We start from the raw sequence: 22,025 nt of genomic DNA on the forward strand, positions 1-22,025 counted from the left end.
CATTCAATGAGCCATCCATCCATACATTTATACGTTCATAGATTAATAAGTTTACAACCCCAAAATAATTAATTTTATAGTCCTAAGCTAAATAAAATGGTTCTACACATGCGGAGATCTAGAATTCAAATTTAACATCACAAAATATGAAAATAACAGCTAGTAGACCTGCGAGATAGGAAATAGGTTAGACACAAAAATAAGTTGTCCTGTAACCTGGAAAAATGAGTGAACATGAGTGAGCATTTGACTCATAGAGTAAGATATTGATTTTAAAAATAATTTCTATAACTATCTAGTTCTAATGCATGCCTAAGGATGAAATGCAACACCGATCAGTAATTTCACCAATTTCAAGCAATATTCGCACAAAGAATAATTTGGATCACTTACACACACCAATACATAATGGTAGATATAAACATATGGAAGCTAATCCCCTATATAACTCTCTCAATCCAAGGTCTGCCAGCAAGATTAACTCGAGCCGGACTTTCGCTTAATAATTCAAATGTGGGGGTCAATGAGATTAACTCAAAGCCATACTCACCCTAACTTTCTCAAAAAGGATCGGGCCCCAAGTGAGACTAGCTCAAGCTGATTTACCCGTCCTATCCATATCCATCACACCACACCATACGGACGTCAACACACGCACACAGCTTCAAATTTCCCTAAGGCGACATTCACAACCATTTTTCAAATAAGAAAATGCAACATATAGCATGCCTAGTATTTAACTATATGCACATATATATATGTGATGCATGAGCATGTCTTGAAAATATAATAATATTGAAATTGTGAATAAAATTAATATCTACTCACAAATTAACCCTTGATCACTGAAGTGACTGGGCGGAGGAGGAAGGCTGGCCCGACTCACCTAAACATTATATCAAAAATTTTATCAATATTTATTCAAACAAAACTTCAAAGAATCCAAAAACAAATCCTAAGTTTTACCGAAAATTCGGCAGAGTTTCTCCTATACCTAAGACCTATCTAACCTGCAAAATGATCCAAATAACACTTCTAATACACAAATCCCACATCCACATCTCATCATCATTATATGGCTCCTCCTGGGCCCTCCAAAATAGTTAATACTCATAATTTTAGAAAATTACATTTTAGTCCCTATAACTATCATTTTATTATAAATCATTTAAACGAGCTCTAAAATTTTTGAAGTTCTGCCCCGCGATCCTTAACAATATTATGAAGCTAATATAAAAGGATTTATAATTTTCTAACGACTCATGAATATTTTATACATTTTTATTCTAAATTTGACACTAGGTAATAGAAGAATCTTAGGGTTTGGGTTTACCTATGCCAATTCTGATGCTTGGAATGCGTTTGGGGCATCTGAAAATGGTGGGTAGACTAACTTCAACCCAAATTGAAAGTTGTTCTCACAGCCTGTCTGTCTGGCCCAAAGATCCAAACCCGAGCAACGATTGAATTTCTGCGAAACGAAAGTACCTAAGCGAAGCCCATAGCACCAAGGGTTAGAATAAGATTGTTAGAAAATTAAATAAGCTCATTTAGAGCTCAAACAAACATTGCAAAGTTCGAGAGACCCACCAAAATTTTAGTGTCAGAAAATTTTGAAATTTATATTTTTACGAAGCTCTCGTCGAGTAGAGTATGTTGGTATTCTTGAAATTTTTATGGTGTTTCCGATTTGAGAGAAATTTAACCCAAAAGTCAAAATGGGCTAAAACTTCTCGGGCAAAAATTAGACAAACTGCTCAATGGAATTGAGTGTTCTTAGTGTCTATGGAAAGCTCTTGAGGAGTAGAAGAGGTTTAGGATAAGACTCGATCCGATTGTTGGCTGGATCGGCCGAATTTTGGCTAACAAGGTGAAGACACACGCCTCTCAAAGGAGGAAGGGTGCATTTTTTAGTGTTTTGAGGTGGCGGCCGACAAGGGGAAGGCATGGGGGTAGTGCGCCAATGACTGGGGAAGGGAGGGGAGCTGATCGGCCGGTCAGGGGAGGAGGGAGGAGAGAGAATCGAAGGGGGGGGGGAAGAGAGGGTGTCGGGAGAGAGAAGAGGGAGGAAGAAAAAGAAGAGAATTGTTCCAATTCAATAGTTTGATTCGATTCAGTTCGATTCGATCGCTTCAATTTGGTCGATCTGATTCAAAATATCCGAAATTGAATTTTTTACTTTGCCCTGGGATAAAAAACGAGGCCAAAAAATTTTGAAAAAATTTCAGAAAACTCGAAAAAATTTTTGGATTCCAAATATATTTTTGTTTTTGCTATGTAGTCTTTAAATTAATTTTTATAAATCAATGAAATTTTTAGTTTAAGAAAATCGAACTCGATTTTTAAAATTCAAAAAACTTTCAAATAATTTCCATAATTTTAAGATAATAAAATATTAACATTTACATATAAAATAATTATTTAAAAATTAGAGGTGTTACATTCTTCCCCCCTTACAGAAAATTCGTTCTCGAATTTTACACAAAGCAGAATAAAATTACAGGGTTACACATTAAACAAGTTCGGGTACTTGCTGCGCATGTCCCACTCTGCATCCCAGGTGCATTCTTCCACTGACTGGCTCCTCCACAAGACCTTAACCATAGGAATCTACTTTGACCTTAACTGTCTCATCTGATAGTCCACTGTGGCTACTGGTTGCTCCTCGAAAGTCAAGTTTTCACTTAACTCCACTATATCAGGTTGCAGCACATGGGAAGGATCAGGTATGTACTTTCTAAGCATGGAGATATGGAACACTGGGTGGACATGTGAAAGGCTTGGGGGCAGCTCCAGTCGATAGGCAACTACTCCAACTCTATCAATAACCTCGAATGGCCCTATGTACCAAGGTGCTAGTTTACCTTTCTTCCTGAATCTCATAACTCCCTTCATAGGGGAGACCTTTAAAAATACATAGTCACCTACTGCAAACTCTACATCCTTTCGCCTAGGGTCTATATAGCTCTTCTGCCTGCTGAAAGCTGTTTTCAGACGTTCTCTAATCAAAGAAATCAATTCTGACATATATTGCACCAGATCTACATCATGTACCTTTGCCTCTCCAACTTCTATTTAACACGGAGGGGACCTACACTTCCTACCATATAGGGTCTCATAAGGTGCCATCCCAATGCTGGAGTGATAGCTGTTATTATAGGAAAACTCTACTAAAGGCAGCTGATTATCCCTTTGTCCCTCAAAGTTTAGGACACACATATGAAGCATATCTTCGAGTGTCTAAATTGTCCTCTCTGACTGTCCATTTATCTGAGGGTGGAAGGTAATATTGAAGTTCAACTGTGTGCCAAGTACCTCCTACAGCTTTCTCCAAAATTGAGAAGTAAATTGGGGCGCCCTGTCAGATATTATAAAAGTAGAAACTCCATGTAATCTGACTATCTCACCAATATAGAGTCTGACATATTGAGCAACAAAGTAGGTAGTCCACACAGGTAAGAAATGAGTTAACTTGGTCCAACGATCCACTATCACCCATATTAAGTCATATCCATGTGTGGTACGAGGCAACCTAGTCACGAAATCAATAATAATCATTTCCCACTTTTACTCTGGAATAGGGATCTCTTGCAACTTCCCTGATGGTCTTTAATGTTTAAACTTTACTTTCTGATAAGTCAAGCACTTGGACATAAAATCTACTATGTCTTTTTTTATGCCATTCTACCAATACGCATCTTTCACATCATGGTACATCTTGGTGGAGCCTAGATGGACATTATAGGGTGTGTAGTGTGCCTCTTGCATGATCTCAACTCTAAGGTTGTCCACATCCAACACACATATCCTGGAACTTTACACAAGAGCACCATCTGCAGCAAATCCAAATTCACAATCTTCCCCTTGTTGTACCCTTTCTACAATTCTCATTAATTGTGGGTCTCTGTGCTGGGATACTCTGATTCTATCCCGTAGGTCTGGCCTCACCCTAAAGTGGGCTAGCAATGCACCTTCATCTGAAATATCCAGAATCAAACCTTGGTCCATCAACTCTTGTATCTCTTGAATCAATGGTCTCCTTTCCACTGATATATGGGTAAAACTACCAAAAGACTTTTGGCTCAAGGCATTTGCCACTACATTTGCCGTCCCATGATGGTACTGAATGATGTAGTCTTAATCTTTCAGAAGTTCCATCCATCTTCTCTACCTCAGATTTAAGTCCCTCTGCTGAAAATTATACTTCAAGCTTTTATGGTAGGTGTATATCTCGCGCCCCTCACCACACAGATAGTGCCTCTAAATCTTTAATGTAAAGACCACAACTGCCATCTCCAAATCATGGGTGGGGTAGTTCTGCTCGTGCCTCTTTAGCTATCTTGAAGCATAGGCCACTACCTTTTCGTGCTGCATTAAGACACACCACAACTCACCCTTGGAAGCATCATAGTACACTGTATATCCTTCACTATTTATCAGTAATTTCAACATAGGAGCTATAATTAGACATTCCTTAAGTTTTTGGAAGCTTTCCTCACACTCGTCTGACCAAAAGAATGGGACATTCTTTCAAGTTAACTTGGTTAGGGGAGCTACTATCCTGGAGCAATTCTGCATAAAGCGCTAGTAATAGCCTGCCAGGCCTAGAAAACTCCGTACTTCAGTGACTGTTGTAGGCCTAAGCTAGTTAGTTACTGTCTCAATCTTCTTGGGATCCACTTGAATACCTTCACTAGAAACCATAAGTCCCAAGAATGAGATGTTTTTCAGCCAAAATTCACATTTTGAAAATTTGGCATACAACTAGTGCTCCCTTAATGTTTGCAACACCATCCTCAGATGCCAAACATGCTCTTATTTGGTATGGGAATATACCAAAATATCATCTATAAATACAATGACAAAGTGATCTAGGAACGGCCTAAAAACCTTGTTTATTAAGTCCATGAAGGCCACTGGTGCATTAGTGAGTCCACAAGACATCACCAAGAACTCATAATGACCATATCTTATCCTCAATGCTGTCTTTGGTACATCCTCACTTTGAATTATCAGCTGGTGATAATCCAACCACAAGTTTATTTTTGAAGAGTACCTTGCTCCTTGTAGTTGGTCAAAAAAACTATCAATATGAGGAAGTGGATGCTTGTTCGTAATAGTCACATTGTTTAACTGCCTGTAATCTATGCACAATCTCAAGGATCCATCCTTCTTCCTTACAAATAGAACAGGCGTACCTTAGGGTGAAGTACTTGGACAGATGAAACCCTTGTCCAAAAGCTCTTATAATTGCTCCTTTAATTCCTTCAACTCTATTGGTGCCATCCTGTAAGATGGCATAGATATGGGGTTGGTACCTGGCATAATGTCTATACAGAACTCTATTTCCCTCTTTGGTGGTAACCCTAGAAACTCCTCAGGAAATGTATTCATGAATTCTCTAACAGCAGGAACATTTTTCATATTTATACCTTTAGCAAATGTGTCCCTTGCTAGTGCCAAATATCCCTGACATCCGCGCCTCAAAATCTTCCTAGCATTGACAGCTGACACTAGGTTGTATGGTGCCACGCTTTTGTCACCATTGAAGCTGAACTCTTCTATTCCAAGTATATAGAAATATACTTTTTTATTTATGTAATCTAGGGTGGCATAATGAGTTGACAATCAATCCATTCCCAAGATTACATTAAAGTCCATCACTGGCAAAGGAACCAAGTCTGCTGGAAGGATATTTCCATCTACTACTACTGGGTTACCTAGAAAAACTATATCTACATCTATGTTATCACTAAGAGAGGTAGCTATAGACAAGGGACACTCTAGAGTTCTAGAATTCTTACCTAACCTTAGGGCAAAAATAGGAGAAACAAACAAGTGCATAGCACCCAAGTTTACTAAAACATGTGCCTCATAGGAATAGACTAGAAGAATACTTGCCACCACTGCATTTGAAGCTTGGGCATCCTGATAAGTCAAGTGAAAACTTGGGCTTAACCCCTGCCTTGAGCTGCAGGGCCCTAAAGTTGACTCCTACCCCCTAATTTGCCTCCAAATCCATGTCCTCCAAGTCCACGGCCCTGCTGGCCATTGTACTAGCTACCTGCCATACTAAAAGTGTTCATTGAACACGGGACATTCCCTGGCAAAGTGACCCTATTGGCCACATCTGAAGCATCGACTAGAGCTCACCAAATAAGGCCCTAAATGAATTTTGCCACATTGTGTGCATACAACCAAGGAAGACCTTGAACCAAAACCCAAACTGCTGCAGCCTAAACTTTGACCACTGCTAGAACCATACCGTAACCTGAATCCTCTAGCTCTATGTCTAAGGCCTGCTTTCTTATTGCCTCTGACCTTCCCACCATGGTGGCTTTGGCTGCCACCCATAATGCTCATCTGTGGCATACTGGATAACCCTTCAGCTCGGTTTTTCTTTGCTCCGCTTCCCTTATCTCCCATATAGCTAATTTCAATCTTTCTGGCTCTATCCACCACTACATCAAAGGGTTGATCTGACAATATAGCCAGGTTTGCACAATTCTTGTCTAGCCCCTTTAAAAATCTCTTTACTTTCATGCTTTCTGTAGCCGCTACTGTAGGGGCATACTTGCCCAACTCTAAGAATTATGAAGCATATTCATCTACAGATCTGCTATTCTATCTTAAGGCCTCAAAGACCCACTGCTTTTGGTCTCTGAAACTTTCTGGCACAAATCTATTAATAAACAGTTCCACAAACTTTGTCCATGATAACCTTTCAATGCGAGGTAGTACGTAGTCTGTTATCCACTGTCTTAGCATGGGCGCCAATACATGCTGCACACACTCTATTAATCTCCTGTCAGTTAACTATAGCTCCATCCCTGCTTGTCTGTAGGAGTCCAAAAATTGGTATGCATCATCTAAATTGTCATAAATGCCTGATACTAACTTCTTAAAATTGATTATTTATTTGTAAGGTTCTACTCTCTGTGTTGTGGGCTGCTGCTGTTGTGGAGGGCAGACCATCTACTGTGCCATTATGTCAATGGTCCTCTGTAGACCAGCTAGGGTAGCTGCCATTGGATCTATAAGACCCGGAGCAATAAAAGACTGCTCTTGCACTGGTGGCTGCTGCTCTTCCTCTTAAGCAGCTCTAGGTCTCCTGCCCCGTCTTCTTGTGGCAAGTGCCTCATCCTGTACAGACACCTCGTTTGGCACTTCCTATTTTGGCACTGTAGTAGCTTTTCTACTTCTAGGCATTTTCTTGAGATTCAAGAGCATTAGCCCACAAAAATCCAAAATAGCATGCTACACGGCTCTACAAACTCATTATCACACATGGTATATAAGGCAGAAACTAGATTTAAGGATGACAGTGTAAAGACGAACATAGACCCTATACTCTGCATGTGACCTACCAAAAAGACTCTCCTTAAAGCCAAAGACACATACTACCTAAGAATTTAGAGCCTAAGCTCTGATACCATTATTGTCATGACCCGATCTCACGGGCTGGACCGGCACTAAGACTTGGGTCAGCATAAGGCCCCCAAAGCCCGTAGTAAGCCTAACTAATCTTTAACCCATCTATACAGCCCACATTTTGAGCCCAATTCTAAGAAATCAACCGGACAAAGTCTGGCCATAACATGGACCATCCAATAGGGAGTTCTCAACTCACCCAACCTGTAATCTCAAAACAAAACTATTTGGGGAGCTCAGCTCACCCTTACAATCATCCACAGATCAATATAAAATCAAATGGAAGTCCAACTCCCTCATTCAACAAGCCATCCATCCACACATTTACACATTCATAGATTAATAAGTTTACAATCCCAAAATAATTAATTTTACATTCCCAAACTAAATAAAATGGTTCTACACATGCAGAGATTTAGAATTCAAATTGAACATTACAAAATACGAAAATAACAATTGGTAGACCTATGAGGTAGAAAGCAGGTTAGACACAAAAATAAGCTCTCTTGTAGCCTGGAAAAATGAGTGAATAGGAATGAGCGTTCGACACATAAAGTAAGTTATTGATTTTAAAAATAATTTCTATAACTATCCAGTTTTAATGCATCCCTAAGGATGAATTGCAACACCAATTAGCAATTTCACCAATTTCAAGCAATATCCGCATAAAGAATAATTTGGAGCACTCACACACACCAATACATCATGACAGGTATAAACATATGAAAGTTAATCCTCTATACGACTCTCTCAATCCAAGGCTTGCTAGTGAGATCAACTCAAGCCGGACTTTCGCTTGATAATCCAAATGCGAGAGTCAGCGAGATTAATTCAAAGTCTCACTCACCCCGACTTTCTCAAAAAAGACGGGGCCTCAAGCGAGACTAGCTCAAGCCGATTTGCTCGTCCTACCCATATCCATCATACCACACCACACGCACGCTAACACACGCACACAGCTCCAAATTGCCCTAAGGCGACATCCCCAACCATTTTTCAAATAAGAAAATGCAACATAGAGCGTGTCTAGTATTTAACTGCATACATATATTTATATGTGATGCATGAGCATACCTTGAAAATATAATAATATGGAAATTATAAATAAAATCAATATCTATCACAAATTAACCCTTGATCACTGAGGCAGCTAGGCGGAGGAGGAAGGCTAGCCTGGCTCACCTAAACATTATATCAAAAATTTTATCAATATTTATTCAAACAAAACTTCAAAGAATCAAAAGACAAATCCTAAGTTTTGCCGAAAATTCGGCAGAGTTTCTCCTATACTTAAAACCTACCCAACCTACAAAATGATCCAAATAAACTTCTTATATACAAATCCTACATCCACATCTCATCATCATCATATGACCCCTCCAAGACCCGCCAAAACAATCAATACTCACAATTTTAAAAAATTACATTTTAGTTCGTATAACTATCATTTTATTATAAATCTTTTAAACGAGCTCTAAAATTTCTAAAGTTTTGCCCACGGTCCTTAACAATATTATAAAGCTAAATACAAAAGGATTTATAATTTTTTAACTACCCATGAATATTTTATAGATTTTTATTCTAAATTTGGCACTAGGTAATTGAAGAATCTTAAGGTTCGGGTTTACCTATGCCAATTCTGATGCTTGGAATACATTCGGGGCATCTGAAAATGGTGGGGTAGACTATAACTTTAACTTGAATTGAAAGTTGTTTCAACAGCCTATATGTCTGGCCTGAAAATGTAAACTCGAACAACGGTCGAATTTTCATAAAACGAAAGTACCTATATGAAGCCCATAGCATCAAGGATTAGAATAAAATTGTTAAAAAAAAATTAAATAAGCTCATTTGAAGCTCAGAAAAATACTACAAAGTTCGAAGGATCCATTGAAATTTTAGTGTCGGAAAATTTTGAAATTTATATGGTTGCAAAGCTCTCGTCGAGTAGAGCGTGCCGGTACTCTCAAAATTTTTGTAGGGTTTCTAATTATGGAGAAATTTAGCCCAAAAATTAAAATGGGTTAAAACTTCCAGGATAAAAATTGGACAAACCGTTTAATGAAATTATGTGTTCTTGGTGTCTATGGAAATCTCTTGTGGAGTAGAAGGGATTTGGGACAAGACCTGATTCGATTGGTGGCCGGATCGGCTAGATTTTGGCCGAGAAGGTGAAGAGACGTGTCGCACAAAGGAGGAAGTTTGGGAGCGTTTTCTAGCATCCTGGGGTGGCGGCCAGGGAGGGGAAGGGGTGGGGTGGGGTGGTGCGCGGGCAACTGGGGAAGGGAGGGGAGGAAGTCGATTGCCTAGGGGAGAAAGGAGGAGAGAGAATCAAAGGGGGGAAGAGAGGGTGTCAGGAGAGAGAAGAGGGAGGAAGAAAAAGAAGAGAATTGGTCCGATTTGATCAATTTGATTCTGTCCGATTTGATTTGGCCGGTCTGATTCAGAATACCCGAAATTAAATTTTTTTACTCTGTCTTGGGACAAAAAACGAGGCCCAAAAATTTAGAAAAAATTTCAGAAAACTTGAAAAAATTTTTAGAATCCAAATATATTTTTATTTTTATCACATAATCTTTAAATTAATTTTTATAAATCAATGAAATTTATTAATTTAAGAAAATTGAACTCAATTTTTAAAATTTAGAAAATTTTCAAATAATTTTTATAATTTTAATATAATAAAATATTAATATTTACATATAAAATAATTATTTAAAAGTTAGAGGTGTTATAATGTGAGATACCGAAAGACCTGGACAAAATTTGGTTCACAGACAGTTTCTTATTGATATGTATAATTTTGTAATTTTATTTTTTCAAAAAGAAGGAACTTGAAATCTTTAAAATCCCTTTTAAATTAAAAGGTGTATCTATCATAATAGAATACTAGTTGAATTCCTGCGTGGCCTATGGATAATTATAGAAATTATATGAATTAATTTTATTCTTATTAGTACACTTACTTGGACATAAATAAAAAATTGTGTCCATTTTCCTTTTATACGTTGTATTGGAATTCATTCACTGAATAGAAGATTTGACATATATTCATAAATTTATATTGTGATTTTATTATATAAAAAAAATTTAAGAGAATATTTGCAATAATCTCCAATTATAATTTTCCTTTAATGTCAAAAAAATATATTTATAATGTAAATCATCCATTCAAATGAAGTACAATTTATATAACTATTGTTGTAAAATATTATTATAAAAAACATTAATTTTAAATTTAAAAAATATATTAATTAGTCCAATTAAAATATAGAAAGAAAATTCTCAAATTCCTATTAAAATTTTAAATATTAAAAACCACAACATAAAAAAATAACATACAAGGAATTAATTAATATAATTATATATCAAATATCATAATTAATAATTATACAAAAATATTAATGTCACAAAAATAAGAAAAAATAGCAATATACAATTAATATTGTTATATTTTCAATCTCATAATTAATAATTATATAAAATATTAATTTTTAAATTTAAAAATATGTTGATTAGCCTAATTAAAATATAAAAAAAATAAAGAAAAAAAACACTCAAAAATTCCTAAAACGAAAAATAAGAATGCTAAACAAAGAGAGAGTCACATTATATATAGATATAGATAGATAGATAAAGCGAAAGATAATTAGAGAATTAGCTGAACAGAAATGTATAATCCACTGCATGGCCCTTCCCATAACGTTACAAGGGAAGCAATTAATATCCACACAGTATCAATCAGAACAAGGCGACAATCCCAAACAGCAGCAATTTTCCTATCATACAATTTTCCCGCCTTTTTCTCACTTTTGCCTTGCTAGTGCCACCACCTTCATGAGAGAAAATAACAACAAGAACTCGACACAACATCGCGTTAGCAATGTCACTTAACAGATTATTGACGTTGCGAAAGGAGTTACCAAAACTGCAGTATTCCCTGTTATGGGCTTGAGACTGGCTGCATTCTCCAGTTGTTGCCATGCAACCTTCCGCTTCTCAGCCACCAAGCTTAGTTTTTCTTCACTGTCCTTAAACTGAGCAAGGCAGGAGAGGAACAGCGCCTCATCCATCTCTGAGAACAATTTTCTGACATTCAGAGTTAAGTTAAGCACTGCTTGATTCCAGTGGCTATGAGCATTCTTCTCTAATGCTGGAAATATAATAGGCAGTATCGCATGCCGGTTATGTGCAATCAAGTTGACAATTTGGTCATTGTTCCACAAGAAAAGGGCTCTTTCAGCCACCTGAAACAAAATAAGTAATGAAAATAGAGATTCTAATTTGTTTTTAATGCAGATAACAATCATAGCTCAAACAAATAAAAATTTGAAATGCTTAAGAGCATCTAGTCCACTCAGAAATCCTCATTTGGCCCTCATAGCAACAAATTTGCATTGTTCTTGGCAAATTTGTTATCCATAAAACACATGTAGCCGGAGCGTCTTGAGATCAACAACAGATCATTCATCAAAGACTTTAAATATAAAAAAAAGAACAAGACAGAAACCAAGCACAAAAAATTGCCCAGAATCCTTCAAAACAGACTAAATCCTCAAGAGGACAGGATATTTCTGTTTTTGAGGAGCATTCCTCAACCAAAGGCCATTATATAGCCTGACTGCAGACCTGAATCCTGATACAACAAATAAGCTAGAAATGAAAGAAAGATTCACACACACTAGCTAATGTTCAATGAGAATAGGGAGGAGTATATTCACAAACAAAGTTTAAATCTAGTAGCGCGCACTTGAGAAATCACATAAAGCTACTTGATAAAGGTTTAACCACTTTCAAATCAAGGTCTAACTCTTGGACCATTCTAACAAGTCCAAGCCCGATATGAGATTTGAAGCAGAAAACCATAACCCAGCTAATGAATGACCTTCTTCCACTCTCCTAACCTAGCACACATAAATTTTTAGCAAAAAAGGCTAGATTCTCAGTTATTCAACTGTAAGAGGCTACTCACTAGACTAGTAGTTTCTAATCCGTATATACTTCAGATCAACACAAAATGACATGAGGATTTGCTGTTGAACCAATATGAAAAAGTGTATTGTTGTGGATATTAAACAAGAAGTACCTTTAACTATTCAAAAACATCAAGAACCCTTCACTCGGCCAAAATGAAACATTTTAAGAATACTTCTACATAAATAGTCTGCATCAAAGGTGCACAATATGCAATATCAAGTGTAATGAAAGATATTCAAGTCATATCTAGCTCATCTCAATTCAAAGGCTCTAAAAACATAGCAAGGGAAATAACTATCAATTCCAAATATCTTTGTAGCTGTAGCCCACAGCCGTTTCAGTGTCAAAGCTAAACACAAAGCCCAGCCTGCCCAGGTAATAATAATAATAATAATAATAATAATAATAATAATGAAGCATCAGACCAAGCAAATCAGGCAAACATACTAAATATTGGGTACATGAAAAATAAAAAGTACCTGAAAGTGGAAACTGCTAATGCAGCATCCAATTCGCCAGAACAATGGAACCATGACCTTTTGGAATTCCACCATGTTAATAGCTTCCAAAATCTCTTCCAACTCACCCAGAAACATTAACTCCTTCTGGCTATTAGTTATTGGCCAGTATTTCAATATCCCTTTAATCACTATACTAGCCAACTTGGGCTCCTTCTCCATAAACTGTGTGACACAATAAGACAGCTGCTGAAAGTATATCCCTAAAGACTTTGGCTTATGCAGAGGTATCAAAACCCTCCACAAGAAAATCTTATGCTCCTCTTTCAAAGGCAAGGCAAATCCACTAATTATACTCCCAAAAATCTCCAACAACTCTGCAATCCCATTATGCTTCTCTGTCTCAAACACAAATCTATAGAATATATTGCTTATAGACTTTCGAATAAACGGCCTATGCACCATAAATTTTCCATAAACCTTGTGCAATATAGTCTTCAGACAATCCCTTTCTCTTGGATCCTCAGAATCGAACAAGTCGAGCAATCTCAATATAAATGAATGATCTATATACTTCTTAGCAACTTTGGCATCTAAGCACGTAGAAGTGATGAATCTAAGCAACAGATCATACACAATTTGTAAATGAGGCCAAGCGGGATCGAACACTGGCTCATCATTGTCATCATTTTCACTCATACTGATCGAATTAGACCTGTAATTTGGAGGGAACACCCTAAATAAATTAACAGCAGACATTCTACACATGGCTAAAATGGCTGGTTCGCTAAATTTCATGGACCCAGAAGCCACAAAATCTACGAGCTCGAGTAAAGTCTGCCTCTTTACATCCTTTTCTAGCGTGTTCTTAGTTGGGTCAGTGAAATCGAAGGTTACGCAACAGAGACTTACTTTTCTCACGAACAGGTTCATTCTCTCTGCACTGCTCACGTCCTTGAATGGCACCAGAGGCTCAATCCCAGCCACTACACTGGCTGGAAACACCGCAGAAGAAGTCCGTTTAGGACCATTGGATTTGGCTCTGGAGCCCGTGCTTGAACCGTTGGATCGCTGAGTTGACTGCGACTCAGGGCTAGTTAAATCAGCTGACTCAGGCTTCAACGATTTCCTAGGGAGTTTGCTCAAGATTTGCTTCAACATGGCGAAAGATTAAAACTTTATCTTCTCCTTTGTTATATTCCCCCAAAAGGAATACAAATCAAGGACAGTGTGTCAGATCATGGCCATTGGAGATGGATCTGAAGGGGATTGAAAGAATGTGGTCAGATCCAAAGGTTTGAGATTTGTTGAAAGGCGAAGAAAAAGCCAGTGCCTTGAAGCACATTTAGGTGAGAAAGAGATATCAGATCTTTACCAAAAAAAAATCACAGCCAGCAAATGGGTTTTTACTTTCAAGTGCATAAAACAAAACCCATTAGTAATTAGTCTCATTTTGGAAGGAAGGAACAGACTCACAGAATAGAGAGATTCAGGAAATGGAAATAAATATATTTATACATATATATAATAGAGACAGAGAATCTGAGGTTCTAAGTTGGAAAGAGATCTGAGCCTCTGAGGAAGGAGGAACATGATTTTATATTTGATGATGTTAAAGTTTAATCTCCTTGAAAATGAAAAATGGGTTTCATTATTTAATTTCACTTTGCTGCGGCACTCGAAAAAATTATTATACTTTATAACTATCGTTAACTATTAAACTTTGTTTTTATTTAATTTTTTGTTTTTTAAATATCTTTTATTATTATTATTATTATTATTATTATTATTATTATTATTATAATTCAATTTAATAATATTTAATTAAAGTTAATTTAATTATAAAATTTATATAAATTTCTTGTTTAATGTTTTTTAAAATTTTAAATATTTTAATTCATTACAAAAATTTTAAAATTATATATACATATTAAAATTAATAAAATAATTTAAAATTATATTATAAAAAGTAATATTTATTTTGATAATTGTTAATAGATTGATACAAGTTATTAATTAATTAATGTTTAATTATTCCGCCTCTTTTTTTAATTATTATCAATTAAAACAATTAAAATTTTAAAATGCATATATAATTCTAAAAATAGCTGCCATAAAAAACGATAATTCTTCAAGAAAAAAATATTAATTCAAACAAATTTTAATTACAATTTTTTATTAAACTTTTTAATTTTTTGAAGAAAATATTTTAGCATAAAAATTTTAAAAATAATTTCTGAAAAATATTTCCAAAAAAATAATTGAAAAAATACTAATAAAATATAATATTTCAAAAATCTCCTAAAAATCATTATTCTAATATTTTTTTTAACAAAAACTAAAAAGGAATTTTTTTAACTAAGAAAAATACTTTAGTAGTAATTATAAATATTTTATTAAATTTAGAATAACTAAACTAAATAGATTGATGAATTAAATTTCAAAACAATCTAGAATTATAATATTATCAAATTAGAAAGTAATTTGATGCAATCTAATTTATTTGATCAGTAAATTATTTTTTCAATAAATTTATCTTTTAATATTTTAAATAATATAATTAGAAAATTTCATTAATTTATATATAAAATAAATTAAATAAAATATTTTTAATTAATTTCACCATAAATTAATTTGAAAATTCTACTAATAGTAGATAAATAAAATTAATTAGAAGAAAATTTTAAATAAAAATTATATATATATATATATATATATGCACACTATGCACGGGATTCCGCCAGTTTGTTTATAGTATATTAAGCTGATTTAATATGCATTTATATAAAATTATTTAAAACTGTTTTGTAATAAATAATATTTGATTTACTGTAAATAAAATAATACTTAATATATTTATAAAAAAATGTACTTAATTTGAATTAATACTTAATTTCATGAATAATTTATTATTTGATGCTTGAATTTCAATTGATATTATAATTTGATTCTTATATTTTAAAAATTGAATAATTTAGCCTTTCACTTTTTCATTAAAATCAACGGTCAATCCATTCAATATTGCTGTTAGTTGAAGTGAGAAGATAAATAAATAAAAGTAAATTTATTATTTGATCCTTAGATTTTAATCGATATTACAACTTGATCTTTATACTTTAAAAATTAAACAATTTAATCTCTATATTTGATAATCGCTAAAGTTATTAGAATTTTTTTTTTCTATTAACTCTCTTCTTATTAAAATTTTTATTAACTTTGTTCTTATTAAAATTTTTTCTTGAATTCTTTTTATATAACAAAAAAAATTGATAATAATTAATTTTAATTGAGGAAAAATATGAGTGAGAGATTAAATTATTTAATTTATAAAATATAGATATCTAAGATCAAATCCCAATAGTCAAATGATAAATTTTTCTTAATTGAATAAAGGATATATTTGTCTTTTCACTTTCATTATCATTGGATTCCTCACAGGCTTGTTTAACAGAACTTGTATACTTTGTATGAGTTAACTTTGCATTTTTGTTTGATCGAACTTGAACTTTTAGATCAGCTTACTAGGAGATGACCAAGTTATGTTTGTTTGGCCAGTTATTGTAGCGCCATTCTCCTGTGGTAAAAGTAAAAGTAAATGAGAAGTGGGAGAATTTAATTGTCTATAATTTATTGTAGATTAGGAGACCTTCCTGTAGAGATAATGTAGAGGGGAAAACGGATGATAAGCCCATCTGGGAAGATGTAAATGAAAAGCTGAACAGGGTTCATTTTGTTGAGAAACTTTGGCACCACCCTAATTGGCTTTCCGAAGAAATGGTCTTGTGCATGAGAGTTTTTTATCCTCTTAGCAAACTCTTCTAAGTTCTCTTCTTCTAAATGTATGGCATCACCCTTTTCACCTTAGAGGCATCTCTCTTACTCTTCTTTGGCATCTTTCTCTGACTCCCGCATAATGAATTCATTTATGAAGAATCCATCAGTTAACATGGGACATGGTTCTGAAGTCTCTAAAAGATATTGTAAAATTGATCCATATAACATTCTTAGCAAGGTAGATTGGATAAAAGGCACTGGAGCTTATAGTACAGTAGTTAAGGTCTCGTGGTTGTCTGCTGGGAAGAAAGAACTTGAATATGCTTCTGGGGCTCTCAAAAGATTTAGGTTCAGTACTTAAATCTATTTCAGAATTAAATTACCTAAAATCTTGCCTTTTAGCCTTTGTATGCAGTGAGGAGTAGCCTTTTTCCCTCCTCTTTATGAGCTTTGGAGTCTTTCATGTTTGTAGGTCGTTACATAGCTACTGAGGAGCTTTTAGAGGAAAATAAGGACTGGTTGCAAAAGGTTTGTTGTGGCAACAATTTGAAATGTTCACTCTCTTACTACCTATATGATGGTGCAAGGTGTTTTCTTTGTAAAAGTCCCTCCTTTGGGGGGAGATATGGCACTGCTTTCTTTCGATTCTATTAAGTTGATGCATGGTTTTCTAAAGGATAGTTCAGAATGGTTGTATTAGCATAATTACAATAATTAGCATGATTATAGGAGATTTGTGTAGCATAATTACAGCAATTAGCATAATTATAAGAGATTTGTATTTTTCTTGTCTAAATTAGCTCATATTCTCATGTATAAATAGATGTAATATTTCTATAAATAAGACACAGATAAATACACAATCATTTCCTTCATTACTTGTATTTTTTCTTCTAACATGGTATCAGAGCCGTAATTTTTTTATTTCTAGTTTCTGGGGTCTCTCTTCTCTCTCTACAACTTTTTCTGGTTCATTCTTTCATTTCTGTTATTATAGCATTTTTTTTCCCTCATCTTGTTATCAATAGAAAAATCTAATATTTCAAAACCTATTGCAACAGTTCTAATTGGTTCCAACTATAATATTTGGGTTCAAGGAATAAAAAGTTTTTTGATAGGTCGCAAGCTTTGGCATATTGTTACCGGAGATATTACTATGCCGACAAGAGAGAACGATGAAACTAATGCAAAATTTGCTGACCGTCTTGAGGATTGGGATAGTAAAAATCATCAGATCATCACTTGATTTTACAATACCTCTATCTCGTCCATCTACATCCAATTTGCTAATTATGACTCTGCAAAAGAAATCTGGGATTTTTTGGCTAATCGATATTAGACCACCGGACTTGCCCACTATTATCAGTTGTAGACTACTCTTCATAATCTGAAACAAGAAGCAGGTCAATCTGTGAATGATTTTCTTGCCTAAGTCCAACCCATTTGGAATCAAATATCTCAGGCCAAAATCAGTGAAGATCATCTTCATCTCATTCAAGTTCTAATGGCTCTTAGATCAGAATATGAGGCCATTCGAGCATCCCTGCTACATCGAAATCCACTCCCATCATTGGATACTGCTATTCAAGAGATTATTTTTGAAGAGACTCGTCTTAGTTTGGATAAAACTCCTCAATTTGAAACTGCTCTTGCAACTACTCGATCCTCACATCAGAAATCTGGCAATCAACTCTGTAAGAATTGTAATAAAATTGGTCATACTTTTGCATATTGTTCTACTATAAAATGCAGATATTGTCATGATTACGGTCATATTCTTGAACATTGTCCCACACGCCCTCCAAGACCAAAAGGAGGGCATTCTAAATTCAAGAATGTCTCAAAGCCTGGATCTTCCTCTGTCACTGCTGTTGCTGCTACTGAGGGTTCTACTGCCATCACCATGAGTGATCTTGAGGCACTATTCAAATAGGTTATCTCTTCTAATTTTCTTGCTGCCATGCCTGCCACTCTGGGTAATTTTTATTGGCTTTTTGACTCTGCATGTTGTAATAATATGACCACTAATTTTAAATTCTTGTCTTCTGCAAAACCTGTATCTTCCTTACCACCAATCCATACTGCAAATGGTACTAAAATGAACATCACACATACTGGTCATGTGTCTACCTCAAATCTTCATCTCCCTGACACCTATTATATTCCTAATTTGGCACTCAATCTTATTTCTAATGGTCAGTTGTGTGAAAAAGGACTAAATGTTATTTTTTCTCCCCATGGTGTCCAGGTACAGGATCCACAAACGGGATAGATTCTTGGGGAGGGTCGCAGAGTGGGTCGATTATTTGAGCTTGCATCTTTACATCTTCCTCAGAGATTTGTGTTTGCAGCTACAATCCCTAATTCCTCCATTCACTAATGGCATCTTCGTCTTGGTCATGCTTTTGCCAGTAAAATTCAACCTTTAATTTCTCGTAGATTATTAGGATCTACTAAGTTTGAGTCATTAAATTGTCAGCTTGCAAAACAACCTACATTATCTTTTTCTCATAATAATACTACTTCAGACACTCCTTTTAGTTTAATTCATTCTGATATTTGGGGTCCTTCTCCTATTTTTTCAATAAATGGTTTTCGTTATTTTGTGATATTTATTTATGATTATTCTCGGTTTGCTTGGATATATTTTTTGAAACATCGATCTGAGTTATCACAAATTTACATCACATTTACAAAAATGATTAAAACTCAGTTCTCTTGTAACATTAAAATTCTCCAAACAGACAATGCCGTGGAATATCGGGATTCTTCTTTACTTCAGTTTCTTAGTCAACAAGGCACCGTTGTTCAACATTCTTGTCCTCACACCTCTCAACAGAATGGGCGAGCCAAACTCAAGCATTGCCATATTCTTGATTCTGTACGTACTCTTCTTCTTTTTGCCTCATGTCCAGAAAAATTTTGGGGAGAAGCAGCTCTTTATGCTGTTTATATTATTAACTGTCTTCCTACCTTGGTTCTTCATAATTTATCTCCTTTTGAAAAGTTGTTTGGACAACCTCATAACTATTCCATCTTTAAACCTTTTGGATGTGTTTCTTTTGTTCTTTTACAACCTCATGAACATACCAAATTAAAACCCCATGCTCGTCTATGTTGTTTTCTTGGTTATGGCATTGAACACAAAGAGTATCGTTGTTGGGATCTTGTTTCTAATAAGTTATGCATCTCTTATCATGTTACCTTTTGGGACAATACTATGATGTGCTCAATATTAACCCACCTACACCTGCCACTGTTGAATCTGCACCAGTCCTGCGCCTGCATCTCCTCCTAGCACTACTCTTCGTCGTTCTACCCGTGTAAGAGAAACTCCTCATTATCTTTTTGATTTTCACTGTTACTCTACTATTGCAACCCTTCATGAGTCTCGTTCTTATTGTGAGGTAAGTACTGACCCTCTTTGGCAGTAAGCTATAACTGACAAATTTCAGGCTTTAGAGAAAACTCATACTTGGGATTTAGTTGATCTTCCACCAAATAAGACCCCTATTGGTTGCAAATGGATTTACAAAATCAAGACACGTTTTGATGGAACTATTGAACACTACAAAGCTCGCTTAGTAACCAAAGAGTACACTCAAGAGTATGGTATCGACTATGAAGAAACTTTTGCTCCAATGGCCCGATTAACATCTATTCGCAGTCTCTTAGCTATTGCTGCAGTTCGTAAATGGAAACTCTTCCAGATGGATGTCAAAAATGCTTTTCTTCATGGTGATTTAACATAAGAGGTTTATATGCATCCTCCTCTTGGTTATCATTCTCCTCATAACGTTTGCAAACTTCGGCGAGCCTTATATGGATTAAAACAAGCTCCCAGGGCCTGGTTTTCCAAATTTAGTTCCACTCTTGCTCAACTTAGTTTTCTCTCTAGTCCACATGATTTTGCATTATTCACTCGTCGAACTGACAGTGGTATTGTTCTTCTGTTGCTTTATGTTGATGATATGATAATAACAGGAGATGATTCATCTGGTATTTCAGAGTTACAACATTATCTCAATTAGCATTTTGAAATGAAAGACCTGGTTTCTCTCAGCTATTTTTTGGGTCTTGAAGTTTCTCAAAATTCTGATGGCTATTATCTATCTCAAGCCAAGTATGCATCCGACTTACTTTCTCAAGCAGGCATCACTGATAGCAAAACAGTATCAACCCCATTGGAGCTCAATTGCAAACTTAAACCTCTTGATGGCACTCCTCTTGATGATCCTACTTTATATCGACAGCTTGTCGAGAGTTTTGTTTATCTCACAGTTACTCGACCTGATATTTCATATGTTGTTTATCTGGTCAGCCAGTTTATATATGCTCTTCGCTCAACTCATTTCTCTACAGCACTTCGAATCCTTCGTTATATCAAAGGCACTCTTTTTCATGGTTTGCACTTTTTCGCTACCTCCTCCCTAGTATTATCTGGCTACTCTGATGTTGATTAGGCTAGTGATCTGACAGATCGTTGCTCTATAACTGGTTATTGTTTCTTCTTGGGTAATTCTGTTATCTCTTGGCGTAGCAAAAAGTAAACTGTTGTTGCATGTTCTAGCACAGAATCTGAATATCGTGCTCTTGCTGATGCTACATCTGAATTACTTTGGTTACGGTGGTTATTAACTGATTTGGGTGTCACTCATTCTTCTGCCACAATGTTTCATTGCGATAATAGAAGTGCCATACAGATTTCTCATAATGATGTATTTTATGAGCGTACTAAACACATCGAAAATGATTGTCATTTTGTACATCATCATGTTGCTCATAGCACCATATTTTTGATTCCTGTCTCTTCTGTCAGCCAAACCGCTGATATATTCACCAAAACGCATCCTCCCGCTCGCTTTCAGGATCTCTTAAGCAAACTCAAGGTGGTAGCTCAAGTTGGCACCTGTACTACCACCTTGAGTTTGAGGGGGTTGTTAGCATAATTACAGCAATTAGCATGATTATAAAAGATTTGTGTAGTATAATTACAGCAATTAGCATGATTATAAGAGATTTGTGTAGCATAATTACAGCAATTAGCATGATTATAGGAAATTCATATTATTCTTGTCTAAATTAGCTCATATTCTCATGTATAAATAGATGTAATATCTCTATAAATAAGACATAAATAAATACACAATACTTTGTTTCATTACTTATATTCTTTCTTCTAACAGGTTGAATCAGTGCTTCCTAGATATCAACTCATAAAAGCGCCCAGCTTGGCTCTAGCATTTTGGCATTCCTTTAAACTTATGGACTTTAGATTTCTTGGATTGGCAACAAATGTAGGGTCTTTATTTCTTCGGATGGCTTAACTTAGTCCAAGGTCTGTTTTAACTTAGCGAAACTACTGATTTGCACCGAGTCCTCTTG

At 35.3% G+C, this 22,025-nt stretch overlaps 1 protein-coding gene across 1 annotated transcript; it reads right to left on the reverse strand.

The window, feature by feature from the left end:
- Positions 1 to 11,017: 11,017 nt before the first annotated feature.
- Positions 11,018 to 14,502, reverse strand: LOC110669700 (serine/threonine protein phosphatase 2A 57 kDa regulatory subunit B' kappa isoform). Its single transcript, XM_021831463.2, has 2 exons — positions 12,888 to 14,502; positions 11,018 to 11,678 (listed from the first exon to the last, which is right to left on the reverse strand). Exons 1-2 carry the CDS (start codon positions 14,025 to 14,027, stop codon positions 11,322 to 11,324), a joined length of 1,497 nt encoding a protein of 498 aa, XP_021687155.2. The 5' UTR covers positions 14,028 to 14,502; the 3' UTR covers positions 11,018 to 11,321.
- Between the last annotated feature and the right edge of the window lie 7,523 nt (positions 14,503 to 22,025).

The sequence above is a fragment of the Hevea brasiliensis genome, chromosome 4 (genome assembly GCF_030052815.1).
Source record: "Hevea brasiliensis isolate MT/VB/25A 57/8 chromosome 4, ASM3005281v1, whole genome shotgun sequence".
NCBI lineage: Eukaryota > Viridiplantae > Streptophyta > Magnoliopsida > Malpighiales > Euphorbiaceae > Hevea > Hevea brasiliensis.

Bases quoted from the DNA above. Each gene is read 5' to 3' on its own strand.
- LOC110669700 (XM_021831463.2), bottom strand. From the start codon at position 14,027: ATGTTGAAGCAAATCTTGAGCAAACTCCCTAGGAAATCGTTGAAGCCT. The intron at 11,679-12,887 runs GTACTTTTTATT...ATTTTGTTTCAG, and splicing joins TTAGCAGTTTCCACTTTCAG to GTGGCTGAAAGAGCCCTTTT.